General features: G+C 50.4%; 2 protein-coding genes across 3 annotated transcripts in view; one reads left to right on the forward strand and one right to left on the reverse strand.

The window, feature by feature from the left end:
* Positions 1-8,157, forward strand: zgc:162879 (ras and EF-hand domain-containing protein). The gene is made up of 17 exons (XM_056281316.1): positions 1-339; positions 893-1,045; positions 3,656-3,746; positions 4,145-4,240; positions 4,436-4,513; positions 4,605-4,720; positions 4,834-4,902; positions 5,798-5,879; positions 6,096-6,166; positions 6,267-6,456; positions 6,550-6,648; positions 6,764-6,908; positions 6,993-7,074; positions 7,434-7,548; positions 7,638-7,751; positions 7,846-7,922; positions 8,025-8,157. Exons 1-17 carry the CDS (start codon positions 23-25, stop codon positions 8,125-8,127), a joined length of 1,998 nt encoding a protein of 665 aa, XP_056137291.1. The 5' UTR covers positions 1-22; the 3' UTR covers positions 8,128-8,157.
* Positions 8,158-9,251: 1,094 nt separating this feature from the next.
* Positions 9,252-27,257, reverse strand: part of fkbp16 (FKBP prolyl isomerase 16) — a 35,147-nt gene continuing 17,141 nt past the window's right edge. Inside the window, exons 7-11 of one of the 2 annotated variants that reach the window (XM_056281320.1) lie at positions 12,880-13,097; positions 11,770-11,951; positions 11,508-11,585; positions 9,563-9,646; positions 9,252-9,387 (exon numbers count right to left, since the gene is read on the reverse strand). In XM_056281320.1, the coding sequence (XP_056137295.1) occupies positions 9,301-9,387; positions 9,563-9,646; positions 11,508-11,585; positions 11,770-11,951; positions 12,880-13,097 (649 nt within the window). In that variant the 3' untranslated portion in view covers positions 9,252-9,300. Of the gene's footprint in view, positions 9,388-9,508; positions 9,647-11,507; positions 11,586-11,769; positions 11,952-12,879; positions 13,098-27,257 lie in introns of both variants that reach the window. The other variant, XM_056281319.1, reaches the window with a different exon arrangement.

The raw sequence follows: 27,257 nt of genomic DNA on the forward strand, positions 1-27,257 counted from the left end.
GCGGCGCTCGTAACGAACCGGGATGGAGCGACCCGACCTGCGGAGGCTCTTCTCGGCGTGCGACATGAACAAGTCCGGCATGATCGAGTACGACGACTTCTCGGTGATCTGCCGCGAGCTGAACGTGCCCGAGGACGAGATCCGAACCCTGTTCGACAAGTTCGACTCGGACCGAGACGGGCGCATCGACTACGGCGACTTCTCGTCCAAGTTCCGGGAGGTGTGCGGGAGCGCGGGTCCGGCGGCGTCGTGCTCCGGCGGCTCGCCGCAGAACCGGGTCTGCCCGTGGGACGAGTTCCTGGGCACGGTGGACGGCGCCGACGCGCTGCTGTCCGACAGGCAAGTCGCGCCTGGCCGCCGGTCTGCAGGCGGAGATTTGAGTTTAACCCCCCCGGGGGGGCCGCCAGAGGGCGCTAGAGGGCCTCCGGGAGTGGAAGAAAAAAATGCAGTTAAAAAAAAACTAATAATAAAATTAAATATATAAAAAAATACTAAAAGAACTGTTGGTGAATATTGTAAAGCATAAATGACGAAGGTTTGGTTAATAACAGGAAGAATATTTAATATAATACAGCTGAGAAACTATTTGAAATGTACATTAAATTAATATCACATTCATAAAAATGAAATATTGAGGAGCTGTATGTTTGGATTTTTTTGTAATTTAATTTTTCTTAAGCCATGTTGCAATAGTGGGGGGGGGCAGTCCAGCCAGAGGCTACGGCTATTAAGGGGGGGGGGGGTCCTTGGCATGGAAAAGTTTGGGAACCCCTGGGTAACCCCGCTATTGCACTAGGACTCTTGTCGTTGGGTAAAAATCCATGCACCCCCCCCTCCCTCCTCCTTTTTGTTGCATATTCTCGTCTCCTTTCTGCTCTCTCCTCTGCCACAGTCTGAGGGAGCATCTGGCCAACATGTACCGGGCCATCCACTCCCACGCCAGCGGCGGTCTGCTGCAGCAGTACGAGGACGTCGTCCGCTCCCTGATCAACGAGAGCCTGGACCACCGGATGGAGAGCGTGCAGCTGGAGAACAACCTGAAGCGGTGAGAGCAACAGCAGGCGTTGTGCACAGGCCAGCTCTAGGCCTGTCACCCGTTTCTACCTTGATGCCCAAAACATGCCCCCCCCCCGGGTTGCTGAAACGTGTCTTAGAAAAAAGAAAAAACGCAAATGAAATGCACCAATGAGATGCAGCCATCCTCTGTAAACTGTGGGTTGATGGATGAATCGCAGCTCTTGTTTTGTTGGAGAAGCTGGTTTGAGGGTGGACCTCCCACGTGCCTGGGACAGCCCCACCAAGGCGTGTGGTTTTAGGTGATGCTTCAGGTTTATGAATCCATTCAGGCCCTCCTCTCATCCTCTCAAGAGGATTGGTGAGGAGGGCGGCTGCCGTACCCACAAACGACAGCTGATGCAGAACTGAGTTGTTGGGGTTCGTGCGAAGACGCCCCTGGAAAAGAAGGGGCCGGGCCCTTTTTGGTTTGACAAACTAGTGTATTGTGAAGCCTCTCGGATGAGAGGCGAAACGTCTCTCGGATGAGAGGCGAAACGTCTTCACGGATATACAACCAAGTCCAGTTGCGCTCGATTCGGCTCCTTGGGGATAACCACGACCTGGATGAACGAGAACATTCACACACATATATTTTGAAACGTTGTCATTTTGGGAACACCTGCCCGGTGCAGTAATGTATCTCAAATCATCCGACCCAGATGGTCGTTTCAGTAAAAAGTCTGCATAAACGTTACACCCAGCCGTGCATTGCGTCCCTGGTTGTTTTTGACATCTTGACGTGTCTTCATCAATCAGAACACTTGTGGCTCTGATTGACGAACACACTTTTGTGGATTATGGCTTCGGATGTTGAGGCGCAGCAGGCGTTTCCGCGACGGGCAGGGAAACCGTGTTGGCGTGAGTGCTTGACTCATGTGAGAACACAAGGGGCAGCCCGTTATGTAAGTTGTGTGCTGGGAAGTCAGAGCGGCATCTCCAGCGTGGTAGTGAAGGCGATGGGAAATCTTAAGAATAATGTCCATAGGGACGCCTGTGCAACAGGAAACCTGCACGGCACGCCATTGGTGAGTTTACTAATATCGCTTGATGTGTCATTCACTAGTCCCACCACTGGATAGCGTCGTCATGCATGCTCAATAACCCAGGTAAGAGAGTCAAAGAAGGCTGGGTCGGGTCATCTGGGGACAACGTTTATCGACGGATGTGTTTCATCACTGAACTAGGTGACCTCTTCAGTCTAATCCAGCACCTCTGCATAGGTTTTACACATCCCCTGGCGGCACTCCGGGTGAGCGCTGGATGCAGCAGAGCTTATGTATGTTTACAACCGCCAGATCATATCAGATGGCCCAGATGAGGTCGCTGTAGGACCAGATTTAACTGATTAGACCCGTCTTCATTTCCCCCTTCCTGCTATGTACCGTCGTCATTTGTGCTTTGGTTGTTTTTTTTTAACTTTAAATTCTGGTTCAGCGGAATCCTGTTTACTCCGTTTGGCACAGTGGCCCGAGAGGTTTCGCAGACAGGGTTCTGGGTTCGAGCCCAGCCCATTTGTACAGTGTTTGCGTGCTCTCGCCGTGTTAACGTGGGTTTCCTCCCACTGTCCAAATACACGCAGGTTAGCTGGGATAGGCTCCAGCACCCCCAGCACCCCCACCCTGAATTGGTTTAAGCAGGTATAAATGATGGATGGATGATGTCACATTAGATTTACTCAGCTGTTCTAAATAGTAGGGCCTGGATCAGGAGATCTGATTTCCTACAGGGTTTACGTTTTAGGATCTTGGGACCACTGGACTCGGGACTCCAAAAACATGGCCGCCGTGATGATCTAGTTTCTCCTGAGTGGGCTGCTGATGGAAGATACCTTATATTACAGCCATGGTCCCGCAGCGGTGATTAACAAGTTAGATTCATTACAGTTGTTGCAGTAGAGTTATCCCTAAGGGTGAACAGGGTTGTGAATACTTCCAGTTGCATCTTCAACTAGTCAGGGAAGACGAGAGCCAAAATGCTCAAATGATTTCCTCCGAGCGGAGATGTCTTTGGAGGACCAGGGGTAGCTCGGTGACATTCTCACACGGGAAGGCCAAAGCCGTGACGTGTTATGTTGTGTAACCGGGAAGGGTGAGCGGTGACATTCCATCCTCAAGGAAGCAGAACACTTAAACGTGTTGCACTGTTTGCTCTTTTGACGAATGATCTGTACAGAGTTGATATGGACTGCACCCTTTTGCTTTGCTCCCAGTTGTCAGCATGCCATTGATATATATATAAAAAAACAACCTTGAAAATTTCACCCTCGATCAGAAGCGATGACTCTAATGTGGGGCTGCACAGTTCTGCAAAATCTCACCTTTAACAGGTTTCGGTCACGCACGTCGGTGGAATGTGCTTTCCGAGGCCCCTCCCTCCACGGTTTAAGCCCTGCCGCCGCACCTGAGCAAAGCAGTGGCCGTGTGTAAAGTTAATGCACCTATTATTTTTAAAGCCACGTCGACTGTGGGGTTTTTTTTTGGGGGGGGGGGGCAACCTTTCACTAGACTCGCTCGTCCCAGCCACTGTCTTGGAGGAGTTGCTCCACCTCCACCGGAGCGACTGAAGACCCAAACTAAAGCTCACATCTGCGCCCCAACAGGACCGAGGAGATGAACAGCAGTCAGCTGGCAGAACTGGAGGACGACATCGAGCAGCAGCTTGCCAAAGTTGAGGAGAGGGTGAGAGAAGAGGTGAGTGGGACACATTCGTCCGTGCGACCGCGGTGTTCGTCGCGAAGTTCGGCCCGGTCGGTTGTTTTTTTTGATTAAATGTAGAATTAGTGGACTCTTAAGATTATCAGTCGTACGAGTTCAAAGAAGACGAGGGCATTCCTCGCATTAATATATGCATATATTTGTATTCTACATCAAATACGGGGGCGCATCGGCAGCATCACCCCCCCCCCCGGCCCGTATGTCTTGCAAGTTACCTGCAACACGTATTTGCAAAGCAGAACACAGCAGCCGTTGCCATGTCTCACAAAGGACCTCTCTATGTAGTTTGATGAAAGCCCCCCCCCACCCCACCCCACCCCTCCAAAGCCCGAGCCGTGAGGCATTTTCTAACTCCTTGGGTTTCATGCGTGTAGGAGCGTGAAAGAATGGAGGGGAACATGGCATCCATGCAGAGGAGGCACGAAAACGAGGTGGCGGACCTGCATGCAACCGTGGACAGTCTGTTAAAGGTCGGTTTTAAAAGATCCCTGCATGTGTAGTGTCAGGTTTCTACAAGTCCAAAAAGGTTTTTGTGTTTCCTGAGCTGTTTTACTGTTGCAGAGTGAACGTGTGCATATTGCATAATCTCTCCCTACAATAACCGGCCGTATTGGCTTATCACCTGTTTGGTTTACAAAGTGCTCACGAAACTGTTTCTCCCCAAGATTCAAGAGGAATATAAAGCCAACCGCTCAAAGGAGGAGATTGTCAGGCTGAACCGGCAGATCTCGGAGCTCACGCAGGTGAAATTTGTCGAGGAGTTATCGTAGCTGCAGAATGTAGCGTGGCGACAAGCTGTACCTGTATAACACGATGCGCCATGTCGCCGTGCAGGACAACGAGCAGCTGAGGAGCTCGCTTGTGAAAGCACAGACGAACATCTCCGTCCTGCACTCGGAGCTGGACAAGCTGAAGAACATGTACGCCGACCAGAAAGCACAACACGAAAGGTCAGACGCCATTCTGAGGCCACCGTTGGTTCAATTGCAATTTACACAGCAAACCCCAGTGCCTTTTTTAATATTAGGTTACACGAGATCTGGTCATTCCTGTGTTTTTACAGGGACAGCGAGGATTTGAGGAAGATGGTTTTAGAGTACCAGTCTTACTCCAGTCAGATTCAAGTTCTTCAGTAAGTTGCACCGGCATTTTTAAAAAAATTTTTAATGTCTGCCATGAACATTCAGCCAGGAACGTTTGTGGTCACTTATGCACGTGGGGTACAAGAAAATACTGACACTCTTGCATATTGTGATACTGTCACAAGATTGTGTCTCTTTTCATAAACATTGCATCAGCAGGTCAGAGTAGTATCGAGACTTCTGATTCGCAGCTATCTGTAATATTGATGGCAGCGTTTGTGGCCAGCCCTTCTTCATGCTGTTTGTATCTGCGGCCACTAGGTGGCAGCTGCAGTACTGTAACACAGCTGCACAGAACGGCAGGAGCAGCAGGCGTCGCCATTGCCACACCAGCTATGGCTCTCATTACACTGATTTTATGCATATATATATATATGACATTTTTTTCTTATGTTTGACATAAAAATTGCAATATATTTCCTTGTTTGCAGTATCGTAATATTTCACAATAACAATAGTGACACTTGTATCGTGATATGTATCATATTGCCAAATTCTTGCCAATACACATCTCTCTTATACACTTGCGCCTGTTCTCCATCATGTCTACACCACCCCACCTGAATTAAATTGTATTTGCACATAATTCTTATTTCTGTTTTGACCTGCTCGGGGCACCAAGTAGGTGGGGTTTACTCTATCAGTGCGACTCAGATTTTACTTCAGGTCGTGACGGTCGCAAAAAGGTTAGCTAAACGTTGCCATTATAGAGTGCAAACTGGCATCTCCCACCTGTCTCACATCCCAGGAGTGGTTGAACCATTGCTAAGCATTTGCAAACGTTCTTCAAGTCTGTAAGCTGTAATAACCCTAACAACCAAGCGTGTCTATGCAACGAAGTGTCATGGATCAGCTTCCAATGGTTTTCTCTGCTTCCTTATACAGGGAAACGAACAAAAAGCTGTACGACAGCAATGACGGGCTGCGTTCTGTCTTAGCCAGCGAAACGGTGGCAACTAAAAGGAGAGTAAGTTCCCATCTAAAGGTTGTATTCTCTCATACATATTGGGTAGCAGATGACTAATGGTTTTGCATGGTGCTTGCAGCGTGTATAGTTAACCGAGTTTGAGCTGATCGGTTGCTGGATGCAAGTTGGTTTTGTTGGAAGTCTGAAAGTGATTTTGTCGATGGCGTAACGAGACCTGTGCAATCTCAGTTTTGTCTGTTTTTATCTTCCAACCAGCTCTCTCCTCAAAATGTAATCCCAGCCAGAAGGATGAAGCCCCTCCGGCAAAGCACACTAAACCATGGCAGGTACAAGTCCTTTCACAGACCTCTCTCAGCCTACTGATTGATTTTAGTGGTGGTAATTCAGCTCGTGAGAGTAAATATGTCCGTCCATGCTTTGCCCCAGTTCAGGGCAGGATCCCAGTAAAACGACCTACTCCCATGTGTCCAGCTGGGCGGATAAGTACCTGGACAGTGGTGTCGCCCTGCCGATGGACACGGTCGAGGTCCCCGACAGCGATATTGACAGCGACGACAGCGGAGACTCCGTAGAAACTGTGCACCACAGTTACTCGTGTGTTCCATCCGATATCGAGGTCAGACCCTCTGCAGTAATCCAGCCTATTATTGCGATCATATATTAGGATTTGAAATGTATTCGTAATCGACCCGTCTGTGCTATTTAATAGATATCGGATATCAAATCTGAAGCGACGTCGGTGGCTGCGAGCAGGACCGGCTCCCTGGCATCATCGATACGAAGACGCTTGTCTGCCTTCTCGATGAGGGTAAAACGTGACATTCTAGATGCAATAAGACTCCTCAATGATGGAGGCTACAGTATAACACAAGAAACCCCACCTGCCGTCAGATAACGTTGTGTTGATATTCTTTGTTGGAAAGCCCTCCCAAACGGACATAGAAGAAAACGAGGGACCCGCTCCGATGTACAGACTGGTTTTGGCGGGCGACGCAGGGGCCGGGAAGTCCAGCTTCCTGCTGAGGTTGACCCTAAATGAATTCAGAGGGGATATTCAAACCACGCTAGGTAAGCGACACGACAAAGACACCGCACTTGAGACACCAAAACCCAAATCCGGTCTTTGAGGATGCCAGTTTGCCCTCTTGTCAGGGGTGGATTTCCAAATCAAGAAGATGCTTGTGGATGGAGAAAGGACCAGTCTCCAAATATGGGATACAGCCGGCCAAGAAAGGTAAGAGAACGGAGGCGCCCCCGGTGGCTCACCTGGTTGGGTGCGCACCACATAAGGCTGAGTCCTTACCGCAGCGGCCTGGGTTCGAATCCGGCCCGGGCCCTTTGCTGCATGTCATCCCTTCTCTCTCCCCTGCCTTTCCCGTCCCTCTACTATCACTGTCAAAGCAAACATGCTGAAATGTTTTATCTTGGGGGGGGGGGGGTAAGAGAATAGACTTCATCAGACCATCAAAAAGTGGCAGAGAAATGGCGGTGTGCCGTTTCATGCTTTAATCAGATTTATTCACCGGACTCCAAGTAAGCGCTCAAGAAACCGGACGAGAGTCGGTTCCTTGTAGTAATTGTCATCCCCCGTAGGTTCCGCAGCATAGCCAGGTCCTATTTCCGTAAAGCCCACGGGGTCCTGCTGCTCTACGACGTCACTTCAGAAAGCAGCTTCCTTAACGTCCGAGCCTGGGTGGATCAGATCCAGGTGAGTGGTGAAGGCCACGAATAACGGTCTAGCAAATAGGAAAAGAAAAGCAAACACGGTATGAACGGCGCCCCCTTTTACACACGCAGGACTCCACGGACGAGCACATCCCGATGTGCGTCATCGGAAACAAGGTGGACCTTCGCGAGGAGCTTCCGGAAGGGAGCTGTGTGAGCGTCTCTCATGGGGAGAAGTTGGCCAAGGTGCACGCCTTCGTTTCGCCCGATTTACGAACAGCCGAGTCCCTTCATGCGAATCCCTTGAGGGCAACTGAACACATCTGTACTTTATTTGCAGGCATACGGTGCTTTATTCTGTGAGACCAGTGCTAAGGAGGGGACGAACGTAGTCGAGGCTGTGCTTCACCTTGCAAGGTAGGACACGGGTCCCAAATCTTCCTGAATCATTTCTGTTCTGTGATGGAAAGCAGCTGCTGATCCCGCTTTCCCCCCACCCCACCCCCTTCCTCACGGCAGAGAAGTAAAGAAAAATGTAAAGCTGAGACGCGAGTCTGATACTCGGGTCAAACTGAGTTCAGCCAACCCGAAGAAGACTCTAGACAGCTGCTGTGGACTGTAGGCCCAGTAGCCAACAGACGTTACGGTGCGGCAGTACTGCAGGAGAACCGTGGGATTTTACTTTATGATGAAGTACTTTTGGTTTTCTGGCGCAGCAGATCAAAACTTTGCACATCCGTGGCTTAGACACATCTGGAGCCCTTTCTAGTATTTATTCCCTCGTTTTGTGGTAAATGTTTTTACATTAAATTTCTATTAATATTGATATACACACATGTAGTGTGCGGGAAACGTGTAAATCATGCATAGAGATATTCTCTGAGAGAGTGTGTGTGTGTGTGTGTGTGTAAATCTGATTTTATGAAATTTGTCATGTCTGTAACGAGTCTTTTCCATTCACACGACTGCTCTATATGACTGTATGCAAGTTTTAATGGCGTCTTTTAATTTCTGTCAATCCAAGCGAGATTCAAATAAATTGGTACTTTTCAACAATGTCATCTCCCTCGATGATGTCATCGATTCAGTAATGAGGTGAGATCAAGGTAAAACCTCATGTATGCTGGGAGTAGAGTAGCCTGCTCCAGATCTTTTTGTTGAGCCCAGCAGTTTATATATATTTTGCCTCTGCGCTGCGGGGACCAAGAGTTGCTGAAGGGAAATGATGAAATTATCACTTTACATATTCTGTTATTTAGCTTCTACATAAGCGGAAGACATTTCAGCCGACACACTTTTGTATATTGGAGAACACAAAACATGTTTAATGTAGGGATAATTTGAGGATCGTGACGTTGACGGTGAATCTTGTTTTGGGTGTAGTTAAAAGGACCACTTGTTTTTGCAAACCTTTCATTTAAGATAAACACACATTCCGTGGCCTGTATTACCCAAAATCAAGAAAGGGATGACAAAGTGGAAGTTTAACCCACAATTCAAACTCCCAAATCTTTAAAACGTAGACCCAGACCGGAGAGATTGGTCAGTTGCTCAGCATCTTTGTCAGGTAAGTGAAACGTGGATCTCCGGTAAAAGCTACTTGATAAAAACCCTCTTTAGTCAAGAGTCACCTTTCTACAATGACATTTAAAATAAAATTTTAAAAAAAAATCTGAATCCACACTGCAGTGGCCATCAGCCCCTTTGCCAGTTCACGTCTTGCCCCGTTTCTTCCCAGCGGTCCAGGGGTCCTCTGACTGGATTCTCGACCCTGACTGGAAAGGATACGATGACGTCAGTTTCTTGCCGTCAGGATCACTGACGTCACTAGACTGCCCAAGGCCACCACCAGAGCTCCTAGCAGGAACTTCCAAGAAATACCCTGCAGAAACAAGGCAGAGTCAGGTGTTTTTGTTGTGTGTGTGTGTGTGTGTGTGTGTGCTCGAACTCAAAAGGCATACGCGTGTTGGTGAAGTACAAAAAAATGTGTGCTTGTGGCTCACGGATGAGTCCTTTTTGGTGGGAATTAGAAAAGGTGTAAGGTTATCTCCAAGCACCTCGGCTAGTTTAGCGTTCCACTTGTAGACTTCCTCACCTCCCGACTGCCTTTTGACGAGCTTGGATAACTCAACGTGGATGGCCTGAGGGGTGGGGGAGGGGGAGAAGAGAAGAAGAAACACTTGGACGCACATGTTACGTCAATAAAAACATAAACACAGTGGGAGTTGCGACGTTCAGGGGTTGCAATACCAAAAGTGACCAGCAGGTGGAAGCAAACGAATGCAACTCTGCAGCCGGCCCCTGGGTTGAAGGCTGTTGGAACGTTTTAAAATGCGGAACGTTTTCAAAGACACGCTCGTGTTCCTCTTTTAACTTAATCATTTGGTTTTATTCGCCCTTAATTTTGCAGCCTTTCACAAGAGTCCCCCGTCAGATGTTTCGGCCCCCACAAATATAAGGTTGCAACGCGTTACTGAAATCTGCCTCGTGTTTTGCTCCTCTTTTGCCACCAGTATGATAATTCCTTTTTTCCCTAGGCAGATAAATTATGTCTCGAAAGCATTATATCCACCACTGACAGAAAGGGTATCATTACCAAGACAGCAGATATTTTGGTTTTGTCTAGACACATCTGCAGCTATGGCAGTGTAGTCTATAGGTCAGATCCAGGGGAAGACAAGCCGCACACTGGGTTGCCTGACCCCGCTGTCCCTCCAAGTGGGCCTGTTTTTATGGATGAAAATAACACTGCCTGACCATTTTCACTGGATTTTGGTAAAATTTCCACATAACAGCAACCAGTGGTCATAAAACCGAGGTTATTGATGTTACTTTTGGATATAATTTTTTTTATTTAAAAAGTTCTCCATTGCACAGTTGGGAGGACAGGGATGGTTCCAGCGAGCCCAATCAATTTCCCACCTAAACCCTCTTCATTTGATTTAGAGCAGTGTTTCTCAACCTAGTCCTCAAGGAACCCCTACCCTGCAGATTTTCATTGTAACCCTGCATAGGTACTTACTCGACCAATCATCTCGCAGCACTTAATTATGCAAGGTGTGCAACATCTGACAAAATTCATTGCTGATTGGTTTGAATAACTACAAACAGGTTCCTATTCAGGGTTGCAAAGAAAACCCGCAGGATAGGGGTTCCTTGAGGACTGGGTTGAGAAACACTGATTCAGAGCATGAGACTGTAATAAGCCACTCGGTTCGGTGACACCACTTAGGCAAACGTCTGCATTTTTGAGGGAAGGGTTTTCTCAGACGACTCTTAATAAGTGTGGTCAAGTGGAGGATGGCAGACGGCTCTCCACGAGCGAGACCGAACAGGCCCTCGGAGGAGCAGTAATTGTAATGCGCTGCGATCACAGGATCACAATTTCTAGGTTCTGTTTTGATTCTCCAAACTTAAATGCTGAGCATAAAGTACCAGTGCTTATTATCTTCAGTTTTTTTTCTTCCTCCTCTTTCTTTGAGAGGTAGGTCCGTGGTATCCTATGAATACTTTCTATTTACAGAACAGATAGATCAGCAGGCCGTCTGCGCCGTTTTCGTCGTAGCGACAGCAGATCCGTTATGACGTGTGACACAAATCCCGTAAAGGTCATACGGACGCCAGATTTCCTCACTCCATCGTTCCCGGGTTTCATCGCTCATCTACGAGATGAAACGTTTCCCCGCTAAACTTGGCGCCCCGGTGAACTGACGCAACCTTTCTGGGATTTGCACACCTGGATTAATTGCAAGTTATGCAACGCGGCAATTTAACGCCGCACGAGGACCTGTGCGGCGAGGCTCGTGGAGCTAAGACGAGAAGGAGTCGCTCGCCGCTAGCTAACGTGGAGTGGCAGCAAAGTAACTGCCCCGTTATTTGGGGTAGCTATTTTAGATTGACCTTTGCCCTGCTGGTGAGAGATGGATGGATTTCGTAGGCAGACTGCGGAGGGGAGAAACAGGTGGTGAGGAGATAAACTGGCTCACCCAGATAAAGTCTCACCTTGGTGGCAGGCTCCAGTTTCAAGGCCTTTTTTAGTATCTCCATTGCCTCTTTATACTCGCCCTTGTCTGAGAGGAGCTGGAAAAGACATGGCCGGCACCAATGAGCAGCGGCGGCAGTGCTAAAAGACCCACAAATGGTAGTAACATCGAGACAACACCATGCAGCTGTGCAGACAACATTGCAGAATTAATCATTTTCTGGACGCTGAAGGTGTCCAATGAGGAGGCGCTATTCGGCCGCGGCAAATTTTTTGCATCACCTTCCCTGCCCTGAACAGGGCCTTGACGTTGTTCGGCTCGAGGGACAGAGCGGCGCTGCTGGTTCGGAGAGCCTCGTCGTAGCGCTCCAGCTTCAGCTGAGCGGCGGCCAGGTTGTTCAGACACTTCACCCGGTAGTCCCGGATCTCCGCCTCCTCGTCCACCACCCCGTCGCTCTCGTCGTCTACGAGTTAATGGGCACAGACACAACCCGTTGCGTAAGCGTCGGTCACGGCTGATCCCTACCGAGTTTGTCCCGGCCTCAACACCCCAAAACCTACAACAACATCCAGTCCGCGTGTGGAAGGGCTGATCGCGGCCTCGTGTTATCTTTGCCGGCTTTATTTATTTCCCCTGTAGCCTTCTAACTCACTAAATATGTGATTCTTATTCAGCTCTTCCCCGGGTGCTGAAGTGTGCTTAACAACCGGGGGCCATCGTGATGGGCAGATTAGGACGCACGGCAGGCTCTCCGTTCGCCCAGCGTCTCCCTGGGTCCCACCCTGCCTCGTCGATGATTTAAGTGATTAAAGGGGAGGAAACGATACAGAACTTGATTAGCTATGATTATCGCATGAATTAGGTAGATTAAGCACAAACGCGGCCGCCTTAAACCGATGTGGCCCGGCATCACGATGGCGTGATTAGCGCGGTGACTGTTAAAGAGCACGGAGCGTGTTATGTCATTCTCAGCTGAAGATGTGGAAATGTTGTCTCCGAGGCATTTGTGTAACGCCTGTGTGTGTGAGTGTGTGTGTTTTTCCTGGGACAGAGAAAGGGAAGGGGTGGTGGTGGTGGTGGTGGTGGGGGGGGGACAAAGATCTTTGCACTAATAAGAACTGCCCTTTCACATGTCGTTGTACTTGTAACAACGACAAATAAAGTTCTACACTATTCTGAACAGACAAGCGAGGAAGTTGTGCGTTTGTGCACGAGCGAGTACACGCACGCCCTCGTGTCTGCGTGGTCAGAGGCCATGCGTTGCATCTATTTATCTACATTTTCCCTCCCAGCAGAAGTCACCGCGGAAAGGTGCCGGCCCTACTATCTACCGCCGTGAGCCGTTAGTGGGGTAACGAAGCGGAGTTGTGTGTCCGGCGACGGGGAGCTACCTGTGGTGCGTGTGGTCAGCACCTCCAGGGCCATACAGTAGGCCCTCACGGCCATGCCGTATTCTTCCCTCTGGAAATGGAAGTTCCCTCGCTCCCTCTTCTGGTTGCCGATGCGGATGCGGTCCGGTACGGGCAGGGTCAGAGGGTCGGCTTTCTCCCTGATGTCCTGGAGCTGCAGTTGGTAGAGCAGCGGCGCCCAGGCCGGAACGTCAGGCTCCCTGCCAAACAAACAAGCAAACACACACATATCACCCGTGGGGGGGGAAATGAGGGGGGAGAGCCGGGGAGTGCATGTCTACGGCGATGTGTATTCTTATCACAGTGTATGGAGGGAGGGAGGGGGGGGGCGTCATAAAGGGCAGGTGTATCGCTCCACATTTTGAACTTCATCTATATTGCACCGTGCGTCGCTTAAGTTTGTCCGGCTCAAATGAATGTGGAGCAGATGGTCGGCTTGTAAACCTGCAAAAAAAAAAACCACGTGACCAGCAGCATCGTCCAAACTCACCTTAATTCAACCGCAATATAACACGGTACTAGGGGATGTGTACATGCAATAATAAAAAAAGGGAGGGAGAAACTTCACTTTGCTCTCAGGATTCACACCAACCGGGTAAACCGGCTGCAGCCACTGGGTGCAGGTTAATTTCTGGCATTTCCTACACATACGTACCACGTTTATACCACCCTGGGCAAGTAATGCTGGCCACGCCACCCACAGGTCATGGGTTAATGAGAACTGTGAATATTTATTGACCATTTTATGCACGTCAACCATTTTTTTTTATTCTATTTTGCACCAGTCGAGTTTGGTGTTGACGAGCACACCTTTCTGAGCAAATGGGGAAGTAATTTATTTTGTAGGTATCAGTACAGAGGTCGAGTCAAACTGCAGCAAATGAAATTTTTAGGATTTTTAAAACTCCTCAAAATCGATCTGCGGATGAAACCCTTCATCGGGACAACCGAGACGAATACAAAGACTCGTTTTTGTCAGACAACAAACTGCACACACGTTGGGTTTTGCTCTCGCCACGGTAACCGGTTATTTTGTTGCCCGGTGCGGGATTCGATACGCGGTGTACTGCACCACAAGGCAACACCGCTAACCGCTCGGCTAAAGGGTCAGACCCGTTAACTAGGAGCTAACGTGTCTTATTAGTAGTTTACAGTAGTCTGCAGCCCTCCCCGGAAGCGCGCCCTCGCGCTTTGTTATTCCCGCGCTCCGAAGAGACTTCCGAGGATCTGCACACTTCCGGATCCCACCAATGTAACCGGTTACTTTGTTGCCCGGTGCGGGATTCGTTACGCGGTGTGCTGCACCACAAGGCGACATCACTAACCGCTCGGCTAAAGGGTCAGACCCGTTAGCTAGGGGCTAACGTCTGTTATTAGTAGTTTACACTATTATCCAAAGCGACTTCACACAACTAGTTAAATAAAGAAACAAATAACAGAAATTCCGCTCACAAAAATCATGCCAAGTAAGGCGTATTTACCTTGGATCTGTTCAAACGAGCAAAAGCTGAACCTACTACGTCATACGCCTCGACACCCATCTGATGACGTAATCACGTTCCTTCGTCAGAATGTGACCACGTGGGTTTCGGGCCCGGGGAAACTGAAAGTAGTGTAACCGGTTACTTTGTTGCGGGATTCGATACGGCGTGTGCGGCGGTGGATGTGGCCTAGCCGTTGTTACCGGACACATTTTGGACGTTTGTGGCCCCCCCGCAGCGTAGCGCCTTTTTCCAGGGGCGGTGCGTTTTCCCGGTATTTCATTTCGTTTCACCACCAAAGCGAACTAGTGGGCCTGTCCGACAGCTTCCAACGGCCCCAATTTACTCGAGGGCCACGCGGCTTTAAAGTTCACTCGGTTGGTTTCGACCACATGGAGCACAATGGAGGATTATCAATCACACTGTGACGGCTCTGATTCCCCGGGGGGTGTGTGTGTGTGCGCGTGTGCGTGTGTTGCGCGTGTGTGCAAGCTGGAGAGAAACCCAAAGAGGATGTAACCTTAATCGAATTATAAAGTGAATCGTAACGCACATTGCAGAGCGTTAAGTGACACAACGGGGGCCATCGTGGTTCAGCAGCATTTGCGGGGCGAAGTGTCGCGTCCAAGTTACCGAGACGATTAAAACGAAACCTAAAATCCAATCAAAAAAAGGGGCGTCCGTTGCCTACCAACGCGGGGACTTCTGCGTTCGAATCCCCGTGGTGCCTCCGGCTCGGTCGGGCGCACCCTACAGACACAACGGGCCGTGTCTGCGGGCGGGAAGCCGGATGTGGGCGTGCGTCCTGGTCGCTGCACTAGCGCCTCCTGGGGTCGGTCCCCCTGGCGAAACTCCTCACCGTCGGGTGACAAGAAGCGGCTGGCGACTCCACGTGTATGGGAGGAGGCACGTGGTAGTGTAACCGGTTATTTTCTTGCCCGGTGCGGGCTTCGATACGGGTGTACTGCACCACAAGGCGACATCACTAACCGCTCGGCTAAAGGGTCAGACCCGTTAGCTAGGGGCTAACGTGTCTTATTAGTAGTTTACAGTCGTCACCCTCCCCGGAAGCGCGCCCTCGCGCTTGTTATTCCCGCGCTCCGAAGAGACTTCTGAGGATCTGCACACTTCCGGATCCCACCGCTGCCACCAATGTAACCGGTTATTTTGTTGCCCGGTGCGGGATTCGATACGAGGTGTACTGCACCACAAGGCGACGTCACTAACCGCTCGGCTAAAGGGTCAGACCCGTTAGCTAGGGGGCTAACGTGTCTTATTAGTAGTTTACAGTAGTCAGCAGCCCTCCCCGGATCGGCAGAGGGGGCGGGGCAGCGACCGGGACGGCTCGGAAAGAGTGGGGTAAGAAGAAAGAAAAACAGAGAACAGACCCTGTCAGGTTACGCAGCTCAACGAGACCGGCGCGGGTACGGAAAGGGTACCGCTTCTGCCCCCTCCGCACCCCCCCCCCCGCAAGGCGACAGTACCGGGAGCTACGTCTGGTCATGAATTATTCAAACCTGTTGTGTCGGTGACACAATTTTTGTTTGTCCAACAGAATTAGCGTACTCCCCCCAACCCCCACCCCTGCGAGGCCGTGTCGGCGGCTGGGGTCGGGTTACCCTTTCACCTCTCGTCCCCCCGGGAACGCATCCGCCGCATCGCGACGCATATGGGGTGTGAAACCAGGAGCCGAGCCACGGCCTCGGAAACACGAGCCGGGTCCCGGCCCTCGGCGCTGGAGGAAGTGGCGGCATTCAGAGATGTTATCGTTCTAGGTCATGAATAAAAGACAGAACACGTGAGCTCTCTTCTTCTTCTTCTTCTTCTTCTTCTTTTTGTAGATGCCCATCATAACGATATGTGACGGATCCCGTTTTGTTTTGTTTTGTGTCTTCTTCTTGTCCCGGCATGTGACCGTGGCGGTTCACATGGCTCGAACCCTCACCGGGTCTAGTTGGGTTAGAGGCCCACCGCGGAGGGCAGGTTATTGACCTATGGGGAAGAGGGGCACGTGGCCTGGGTGGCAGAAGGGGACAGAGTCTTCTCTCTTTACAGGATATTAATACTCTGACCTTACATCTGAGTTCTGGACGCACGACCGTTTCATCCCATATGTGAGACAGGAGTTGAGCTCTGGTGGGGCTGTGCAATGATTCACTTGACGCTCTGTTGTTGTTGTTGTTGTTGTTGTTGTTTTGTTTTCCACATCCGGGTACGGAAACACTAAAGTGGTTTCTCATTACCTCAACTTTTCCCCCCTTTGGCCATCGTCTCGCTAAAATTTCACAACGCTCCAAAGGCTGCCCGTTGCATAAGAGGGTGCTGCGCTCGCTCAACAGGCCGTAAAGCGTCCCGCCCGGGCCGCTCTGCCCCCCCCCCCCCCCCCCCGTCATGGGCTGTAACCGCCGGCTGCTTATGGGCATAACGGCTCGCCGCCATCAGATGGATTTCATGTGACCCACTTCTCCGGATAAGGGCCCTGCCACCCAGCCTTGACACAATTCACGGGGTATCGGGAAGAAAAGAGTGCGTGGAAATTGCACGCAGGCAACTTCGCTCTCGCCCCCCTTGATGGTCGCGGCCTTGGGACGAGCGTCTTGTCGATCTGGATTCCTTTATCGCCGCAGACAGCGTTTACCGACAGAGTCGACACTGCCGCCCGGGGAAAGCGCTCCGAGTACGTTTAACGTTGGCTAGCATAACCTATTTGTCAACAAACCTATCAGCGGTGTACCGTCGGCTTCCTTCGTGGGTTGTTCTAGATACTGGTCTCCCTTTAACACCAAGTCCACTGGGTTTTCTATACTGGAAAAACCACCCGCCAGCTGCGAAGGGAGCCGCGTCTGGCTACTGTGCCAGGAGTACAGAAGGCCTTAAAACGCCATCAATCAGGAGCGTACAGGGAGACGCCGCCGACGTAGACAAGCCGCATACTTGTGACGGAGCAGCTTCGACGGATGTACGCTCGGTTGAAGCCGAGGCCGTTTACGCAAGCCATCGCTTCAGAGGAACCGGGCGACGTCGCGTCACAACAGCCAACAGGCCGAGAAGAGGGACGACTTCAACGGCGTTTAGTGCGTAAATAATTCAGAAGCGGAAGCCCTGAGCCATTTACCCCCCCCCCACCCCGTGATTAGAAGATGGCCCGGTTTCTGGACGGGGCCGGGAAACGCTCCACCTTGCCAGGTAGCGGTGAGTCACGCGAGGACGCACTAGATGACTCGGGGTGGATGTGATGAGTCACAGGTATTGTTGCTTCACCTACAACCGCCCCAGCCCAAAAAAATACATAACGAATTCAAAATGAGGTGATGCTGTGCCCAACATTAAGACCTCCACACCCCCACCCAACTCATGCACCCATCCTCAAACACACACACACTGTATGGTACTTAATTCTAAGTCAGGATTCACCCCATACCCTTTGGCGGCTAACGCCATTAGCACGAGCAGCCGCTGCGTTGGGTCGGTCGTATAGCTGCTACTCTCAGGCCTTGTGGTGTGACACACACACACACACACACACACACACACACACACACACACACACACACACACACTCACTCGCACACAAACCAGGAGCGAGGTGCATGTCCCAGAGCCCGGATTACGTTATTGCCACGAGCTTTAAAACAAAGACGGCGTTACTAGAGAGACGTCAGGTGCAATTTGAGAAGGCCGCATGTCGACAGATCCATAAGGGTTTACGGTGTCAGGCGGGTCAGTAGTGATTAGCGCTGCAGTGGGACGCCTCCGGGTTTGAGCTCAGCACAACGAGCCCCCGGGGCGTCGTTAGTGCAGACAGGAAACACGGGCTGGTCAGTGGGCCGAACGCATCCCGCCACCACAACCGGGCCTTCTGCCGCCGAACGGAGCTTTGGCGCCGCGACCCCTTAGCCCGGGTTTACGTCCTAAAATAGCTACGAGCGCCGGCCTCTCTCTCCTCTCTCTCTCTCGCTCTCTCTCCTCTCTCGCTCTCTCCTCTCTCTCTCTCCTCTCTCTCTCCCCTCCCCCTCTCTCTCCTCTCTCTCCCTCTCTCTCTCCCTCTCTCTCTCCTTTCTCCTCTCTCTCTCTCTCCTTTCTCCTCTCTCTCTCTCTCTCTCTCTCGCTCCTCTCTCTCTCCTCTCCCCCCCCTCTCTCTCCCCCCTCTCTCTCCTCTCTCCCCCTCTCTCTCTCCTCTCTCTCTCGCTCTCTCTCCTCTCTCTCCCCCCCTCTCTCTCCTCTCTCTCTCTCTCTCCTTTCTCCTCTCTCTCTCTCCTCTCTCTCTCTCTCCTCTCTCCCCCCCTCTCTCCCCCCTCTCTCTCCTCTCTCTCTTCTCCTCCCTCTCTCTCTCCTCTCTCTCCCCTCTCTCTCTCTCCCTCCCCCTCTCTCTCTCCTCTCTATCTCCTCTCTCCCCCCCCTCTCTCTCCTCTCTCTCTCTCTCTCCTCTCCTCTCTCTCTCTCTCCTCTCTCTCCCCCCCCTCTCTCTCTCCCTCTCTCTCTCTCTCCCCCCCTCTCCTCTCTCTCCTCCCCCCCTCTCTCCTCTCTCTCTCTCTCCTCTCTCTCTCTCTCTCCCTCTCCTCTTAATCTTGTTTTCTGTCCCGTCACTTTGCATGCTATCTACACACATACTACAAAACCAAAACCAAAAGCAAAACTCTTAGACTTCAGGAGACCCGCCCTGCTCAACATCCGTCTTTCCCGCACGGCGCGGGGCAGAGTGAGGATATGTGTACCTGGGCGAAGCTCTCAGCATGCTGGGAACAGATGCCGAAACAGAAATCAGGGTGTTACATTCATCACGCCTCCAACTAAAAATTTTTTTTTAAAAAAACATTGCCAAAAGTTAAAGGGCAGGCCTAGTTACGCATAACTTCCTCTTGCATCAATTGTGTTTTTTGTTAATGTGGGATAATACGTCTTTTCTCTGTCCAGACTCTTATGACGTCCGGGGGAGGAGAAAGCCGCGCAACGGGCTCGGCAGCGGGGAGATTTTCAGGGATATCCGGGCCCTCTAATCCCCCCCCTCCCTCCCTCCGGTTCATAAGGGGCTTATGATTTCTTTACGCTACCGCTCACAATCAGTTTGATTTCTTGTTTTGCACTTAAGCTTCTGACGGCTGAATCAAAACAAAACCACAAGACGTGCACCGCTTACGGGCCGCACGACGTGTGAGGCCCACAGCAGAGAGACGATGTGCCGCTGTTGTATTTTCCCAGCTGAACGAGAGCGTAGTCTCACAGTGCCATGGAAGTGTGACCGGGGGTTAAAGTGGTATTTGCTAAGTGGGGGGGGGGGTCTCTGTATTAGAGAGGTGGGCAAAAGTGCGGGAGTGATAGTCGGCCTCAGTACTGCGTCTCAAATCAGGAAATTAACCCTACGAGCACATATACACACAAACACACACACACACACACACACACACACACACACACACACACACACACACACACACACACACACACACACACACTACATGCTCAATAAATCACTGGCTACATGTTCAATTTAAAAATTGAAATGCATCTTAATCCGTCTTTTGTATTAGTTGAAAGTGCCACGACTAGCCAGCAACGTCAGCAACTAGCTAGCAACGTTACCGGGTGGAAGTTAGCTAGCTAGCTAGCTAACGTTACGTTCGCTTAACGTTAGTCGCTTGAATGAAAACCACAGCAGAGCTAGACAAAACTATTGGAAATACTATTGGAAATACACTGAAGAGACTCACTCTTTATGCCCCCCAATCCAAGATAATAGTGCAGGTAGCAGGTCGACGCTCTCTCGAGTCTTGTCCGCCTGGTGCGGTGAACTGACCCTGACCCGTGAGTGTGAAGCCCGTCTCTCTTGACGTCAAGTCTCGTGAAGCCACACAGCAGGCAGGTGCGGGTCACGTGAGGACGCGACGTCATTCAAACTTTTAGAAAAAGTAAAGTAGCGTAGCGAATTCGGGGGGGACAACGCAACCACAGGAAGTGCCGCGGCCGGGAAGCGAACCCGTATCGCCCGCACCGCAGGAGACGTCGCTAACCGCTAGAATAACGACTTTATTTGCGATTTATTTCGTAATGCTTGTGAATTGGCTGCATCGTGTTTTTTTGTTTTAAATTTTACTGTGACAAAAAGGTTGATATTACTCCTGCCTACAGAGCGCCGCCGGATCTCGGCTCCGGTTGACTCGGGGGGGGAGGAGGAGGAGGAGGGGAAGCGCCGGTGTCGGGATCCGGGTAGCTGCGGCCCGCTTTAATCACTGAGTGTCACTCCACATTACTGCACACCACGGGGCGGGGCGTGAGAAGAACCGCCTCCTCCACCGGATGAGCCCGCCCTCCGCGTAGGGCGGGAAAAGACAAGCCTCTCGCTCTCCGTACCGGCTTCACGTGCGCAGGAAGCGCGCACTCCGCCGCTGAGCAGGCTCAGTACGCGCCGCGCCACAGCGAACTTCCTCGTTAACATTTATGGCGCTCTCTACTGCTGACTCACCGCCTTATCTGGCCGGCGGACACCTTGCCGGTCTGGATGGAGAGGGGGAAGAGAGAGAGAGAGAGAGAGAGAGAGAGAGAGAGAGAGAGAGAGAGAGAGAGAGAGAGAGAGCAGAAGGAGGGGGGGGAAGCAGAGCCGCTTGACGTCACACCTCTCCGTTTTCGCTGACGGGAAAGGCCAACAAAACGCCTCGTTGTGGTCGCCATGGAGACAGCCCCACATAGACACGCTGATATAATAAGGGTAAACGTCATGTACCAGTCGGTATGCTAATAGCGAGCACCAGAGGATTTGCAAGGGCACTCTTCTTTATTTGTTTGTTTGTTTACTTATTTCGATTTTCATTACGGATCAATCGCCATGGCTGTGACTGTTTTTTTTCTTCTTCTTCTTCTCCTGTTCCGCTTGACTACCGGATGGACACAGCGCTAAGACAACCAAACAAAGGAGCTTAGGAACAACAGTCCTGGGCCCCGGTGGGACGTCACAGCTGTTTTCCCCCCCCCCCCCCTTCTCCTCCTCTCGACTACTAGACTTACGCTGGACTTGCTGCGTATCGGCGCCCAGATACAGCCTGACACCCGGGAACCCGGTGCGTAGGGGCCGACGACTTTGTTGTGTTTTCCTGAACTGGTTGTTTTCTTCTTCTTCTTCTTCTTCTTTTTTAATTTCCACCTCCAGCGATGAACCAATAAAACAGCGAGGGGGTGGGGGCTGCCGGGGCAGGGATCAAGGGTAGTTAGTGCCGACATCCTGGGGGTTTTGCGTTTCAAAAGTCCCCATTTAATCCAAAGCAGACTTCCTTAGCCTGTTAAACGGAATCTAATCTTAGCCCCGGGACTATCTGCAAGACATATAGAGGCTTTTTAAGGGCCGTATGTGGCCTGGCAATTTCAGCGGGTCTGGTACAAATGAGTTGGTTAAATTGCAGCTGAATCACGCAGCATAGTACGGAGTTAAGCGATGGTGGTTTGCACGAGCTCCAGCTGATCGTCTAGATGCACTATGCATTGCATTACGCGTAAGAGTTTCTAGAAGATCTACAAAATGGCACATATTTCCCCATATTGTGACTCACAGTTGTGACTGACTGAGTGAATTTCAAAGACATTTGAAAAAAAAATGGTGTTTTCGTTACGCAAGCTCCTTTCACGAGCCCATATCTTTTTTTCTAGCTTCTACAAAACAGATTATTCATTCAAAATCACCCGTCAGTCCACGTTACATCACAACACAATGTCGCTGAAGAGGCAAGAACATTCATCAGGGGCATCCGGGTGGTGTGGCGGTCTATTCTGTTGCCTAACAACACAAGGAGCGCCGGTTCGAATCCCCGTGTTACCTCCGGCTTGGTCGGGCGTCCCTACAGACACAATTGGCCGTGTCTGCGGGTGGGAAGCCGGAAGCCGGATGTGGGTATGTGTCCTGGTTGCTGCACTAAGCGCCTCCTCTGGTTGGTTGGGCGCCTTCTTGGGAAGGGGTAACTGGGGGGAATAGTGTGATCCACCCACGTGCTACGACCCCTGGTGAAACTCCTCACTGTCAGGTGAAAAGAAGCGGCTGTCGACTCCACAATTGGGCAGAAAGGGGGGGAGGGGCACAAAAAAAGAACATTTTATATAAAAATTGTGTCAAATTCTGAAGTATTTGACAGATCATGGGCCCTGATAGAGTTATAACACAATATCGAAGGCTATCCTTCAATTGACAATTGCATTGCACTGTGCCTGGTGCCCATATGCCACTTTTGTCACTTGTTCCTCAGTGAGAAACCATTCGGGAAGGTGCAAAGATTTTTTATGTGCCCAATATAGATCTATTTTGTTACTCATCGTTATCAGTCAGATTGTTGTCCGCAAAACGTGTCCTACTCTGGAATAGACCGTGAGCTCACAAACAATGATTCTGAACGTGCAGAGGTCAAAGAGAGGTTCTTCATTCTGCTCCGGGGATTCAGGGTTTATTTTTGCTTGATTCCTTTGTGCAGCGAGCACGGACAGTATGGTTAAACAAAGACGACAGCTTGGTTCTCTCTCTGCACAAGACATCGCATCGAGTGATCATGCAAAGTGAATCTCAGCCCGTTTTGGATTTCACTTCTGAACTTCAAAGCTTCCAAAGTCCCCAGAGTCTAAACTTGGAGCCAAAAGCCAGGACCTTTGGAAGACGTGGTCCTGCCTTCCGTTGCTGTTATAGTCCAGAATACATATGAGCTTGCATCAGTTAACGCATCAAGTTATGGTTGTATGGTTGTACGTATATCACAAGGGTATACCCTCATTAATTCACCTAACGAAGAAGTAGTGATTAAGTTGTAGGTACCATAACAAAGTTAGTTTTGAAGGGAGCTGCCACTTGCCTCCCTTAAATATCCCCCCCCCCCGCTTATACATTTCAAACATGGCGAAATAAATATTAGTGACACCAAGCTGCCTAGTGCTTTATGCATGACATTCTGAGGGGAGCGTTAAATGCCATGAAAATAGATATCAATTGGAAATTAATTTCCCGTTCAAAACCCGTGCTGTCACAGATGTGAGCCGCGTTCTGCGAGCGAGATAACTGTCACAAAGAAAATGGCAATCAAAGAAATGTCAGCGTTTCTAAAATATCATCCCGCAAATTGGACGTTAAAGCGAATGGCCGAGCGGTTATCGCAACCCCTGCAGCATCGCTGACCAATTAACAGCTGGAATGCAACAGGAAGCATCTCTTTTTGCTAGTGTAGACTTGCATTTCCGCATGTCGCTTGCGTGTCTTTTTGTGCTTGATGCAACTGACTGACTCGGACGAATTCGAACGCAGATATACATTTCGACTTGGATTCGCGCTATAGCGTGACAACCTGCAATAAAATGAGTGGAAACCGTCTCATTCCCCTGCCCTTGTCATTCATTGTCAGTCTCCTGTTACATCATCTTTCGAGATAATTGGATTGGCATTACGTGGGCTGTAATCTAACCAATGGATAGTCTGTCTTAAGCAGCATGCTCTAAGCCCCTCTCCAGTCTGCAAGTCAATAGCGGTACATTCACCTCCAGGCCAATTAGCCAGGTTGTTATGGTAGACCAGCACACATCTGCAGGCTGGGTGTAATTGGGACATTACCATGGTCCTACACAATCTTGCTCTCCAGTGGAGCTGTGAATCCTAGAGCAACCGTTATTAGACATTCGGCCGCATTTCTGAGGAGGGAAGGCTTGACTTTGATTGAAAATAGTCAATGGCAAAGGGTGGTTCTCATCAGAGAAAGCCCGAGAAGCAGATAAAGGCAAATTAGCCTTGTTGTAGAGAATGTCTGCCAGCTTTACCCATGATGGGAAGACACAGCAGCATCTTTTACAACAATCATGTTGCATTTTATAAGATATGAGCTTAATGATAGTGTCCCCCGCCATCGTAAATAACAATACACAACATCGCTGCGATGTGGGCACGTGTGTGCATGTGTGAACAAAGCACCTACGTATGATGGGCTCCTGCAGAGACGAGTGATGATGGAGCACTGACGTCAAACTGAAATGTGCCACACTCTCCGCTCCCACCAGCCCTACCCATGCCTCACCCTCTTACACACACACACGCACACACACACACTCTTGCTACTACCATAAATCTCCCTCCTCCAGGCTCCAGGACAGCAACCATCACCTGCCACCTCTGCTGCAGCGCCACACTGTTGTCCAGACAAATGACTCATGGGCTAAGTGCTTATCTGTACACATTGTGTGGGACACATTGTAATTTCCAAGTCAAAGAGAGCATATGATATGTTCAACACGTTAGCTTGTTGCTACGGACCAGAACTAGACATTGTAAGTTACCCTGCACATGTGCATGTATAGCAAATAACAGTGTACTAAGTGTACAATTGATGTAAATGAAGGCAGTGAGCATGCTCCTCTTGTGCCTATAATTACCTGTCATTTCTGTAATCTTACATGCTACAATTGCACTGGTATCACAGTACAAATGAGATAGTCGGTGTATAGTGGGGATGTGTTCATAGGTTGTCAACAACAACGTGTGTTTTATCGTGTTAGATAGTCTTGTTTATGTCAGATTAGAGGAGAGGTGCTCACTTTTTGTGCAGAAAGACCTGTCTACAGTTCTAACAGCACTATACCAACTGATACCTGTGAGCCACGAATAAAGCGTGGACCCTAAGAAGGAGTCCAGGGAACAGTTTTTATCCATGAAGCATAATTGGGGAGGATTGGGACCAGCTATCAATACAAAGCCACAACTATGCATGAGAGTTAGAATTTAATTAATTAATTAATTAATTAATTAATTCATCATCAGCCACTTCTCCGGGGTCGGGTTGCGGTGGTAGCAAGCTAAGTAGGGCACTCCAGACGTCCCTCTCCCCAGCAACTTCCTCCAGCTCCTCCTGGGGGATCCCAAGGCGTTCCTAGGCCAGATTGGACAAGTAGTCTCTCCAGTGAGTTCTGGATCTACCCCAGGGTCTCTTCCCAGTTGTCCGTGCCCGGTAAACCTCCAAAGGAAGGTGCCCAGGAGGCATCCTAATCAGATGCCTGAACCACCTCAACTGGCTCCTTTCAACGCGAAGGAGCAGCAGCTCTACTCCGACCTCCCTCCGGATGTCCGAGCTCCTCACCCCTATCTCTAAGGCTGAGCCCAGACACCTTACGGAGGAAACTCATTTCAGCTGCTTGTATCCGTGATCTCACCCTTTCGGTCGCTACCCAAAGCTCATGACCATAGGTGAGGGTTGGAACAATGATTGACTGGTAAATTGAGAGCTTTGCCTTCCGGTTCAGCTCCTTCTTCACCACAACGGTCCGGTACAATGTCTGCATTACTGTTGATGCTGCACCAATCTGCCTGTCAATCTCCCGCTCCATCCTACCCTCACTCGTGAACAAGACCCCGAGATACTTGAACTCCTTCACTTGAGGCAACAACTCATCCCAACCCAGAGGGAGCAATCCACCATTTTCCGGTAGAGAACCATGGCCTCAGACTTGGAGGTGCTGACTCACATCCCGGCCATTTCACACTCAGCTGCAAACTGCCCCAGTGTGCACTGGAGGTCGCATTCTGATGAAGCCAACAAAACCACATCATCTGCGAAGAGCAGGGATGCAATTCTGAAGTTCCCAAAATGGACACACTCCTCACCTTGGCTGCGTCTTGAGATCCTATCCATGAATATCACAAACAGAATCAGAGACAAGGGACAACCTTGGCGGAGTCCGACACCCACTGAAAACGTGTTTGACTTTGTGCCAAGAATGTGGACACAGCTCTCACTTTGGTTATACAAGGACCGGATGGCTTGTAACAACTGCCCCGATACCCCATACTCTCACAGTACCCCCCACAGAGTGCCCCGGGGTACACGGTCGTAAGCCTTCTCCAAGTCCACAAAACACATGTAGACTGGCTGGTTAAACTCCCATGCCCCCCTCAGCACTTCCGCAAGGGTAAAGAGTTGGTCCATTGTTCCACGGCCAGGATGGAATCTGCATTGTTCCTCCTGGATCTAAGGTTTGACAATTGGTCCGAGCCTCCTTTTGAGCACCCTAGAGTAGACTTTCCCAGGGAGGCTGAGCAATGTGATGCCCTGATAATTGCAGCACTGAGGAGCTTTTTAACTACCTCAGAGACCTCTTCCAGAGATGTGGGTGGAGCTTCCCCTGAGTCTTCAGACTCTACCTCCTCCACTGAGGACGTGTTAGTCAGGTTCAGGAGCTCCTCAAACTGTTCTTTCCACCACTCGACAACATTCCCAGTCCGGGTCAACAGTTCCCCTCCCCGGCTGAATACAGTCTGAGTCAAGCCCTGCTTCCCCTTCCTGAGTCACCAGTTGGCTTGCCAGAGCTTCCTTCAGGCCAACTGAAAGTCTTCCGCCATAGCCTCAACAAACTCCTCCCACATCTGAGTTTTTGCTTCCACGACCGCTGAAGCGGCAGCCCTTCTGGCCTCCCGGTACCTGTCTGCTGCTTCAGGAGACCCCTGGGCCAACATAGTCCAAAAGGCCTCCTTCTTCAGCCTGACGGCTTCCCTCACCGTCAGTGTCCACCAGTTGGTTCTTAGGTTGCCGCCTCAACAGGCACCAATGACCTTATGACCACAGCTCCTGCCTGCCGCATCTACAATAGAGGCTTTGAACATGGCCCACTCAGACTCCATGTCCCCAGCCTCCCTCGGGATACATGAGAACTTCTTCCGGAGGTGGGAGTTGAAGACCTCATGGACAGGGGCCTCCGCCAGATGTTCCCAGTTCACCCACACTACACGTTTGGGTTTGCCAGGTCTGTCTGGCAGCCCCCCCCCCCATCTGATCCAACTTACCACCAGGTGGTGATCAGTTGACAGCTCTGCTCCTCTCTTCACCCGAGTGTCCAAAACATACGGCCGCAGATCTGATGATTATGACCACAAAGTCTATC

This window comes from Lampris incognitus, chromosome 6 (assembly GCF_029633865.1).
Source record: "Lampris incognitus isolate fLamInc1 chromosome 6, fLamInc1.hap2, whole genome shotgun sequence".
In the NCBI taxonomy this organism is placed as follows: Eukaryota; Metazoa; Chordata; class Actinopteri; order Lampriformes; family Lampridae; genus Lampris; species Lampris incognitus.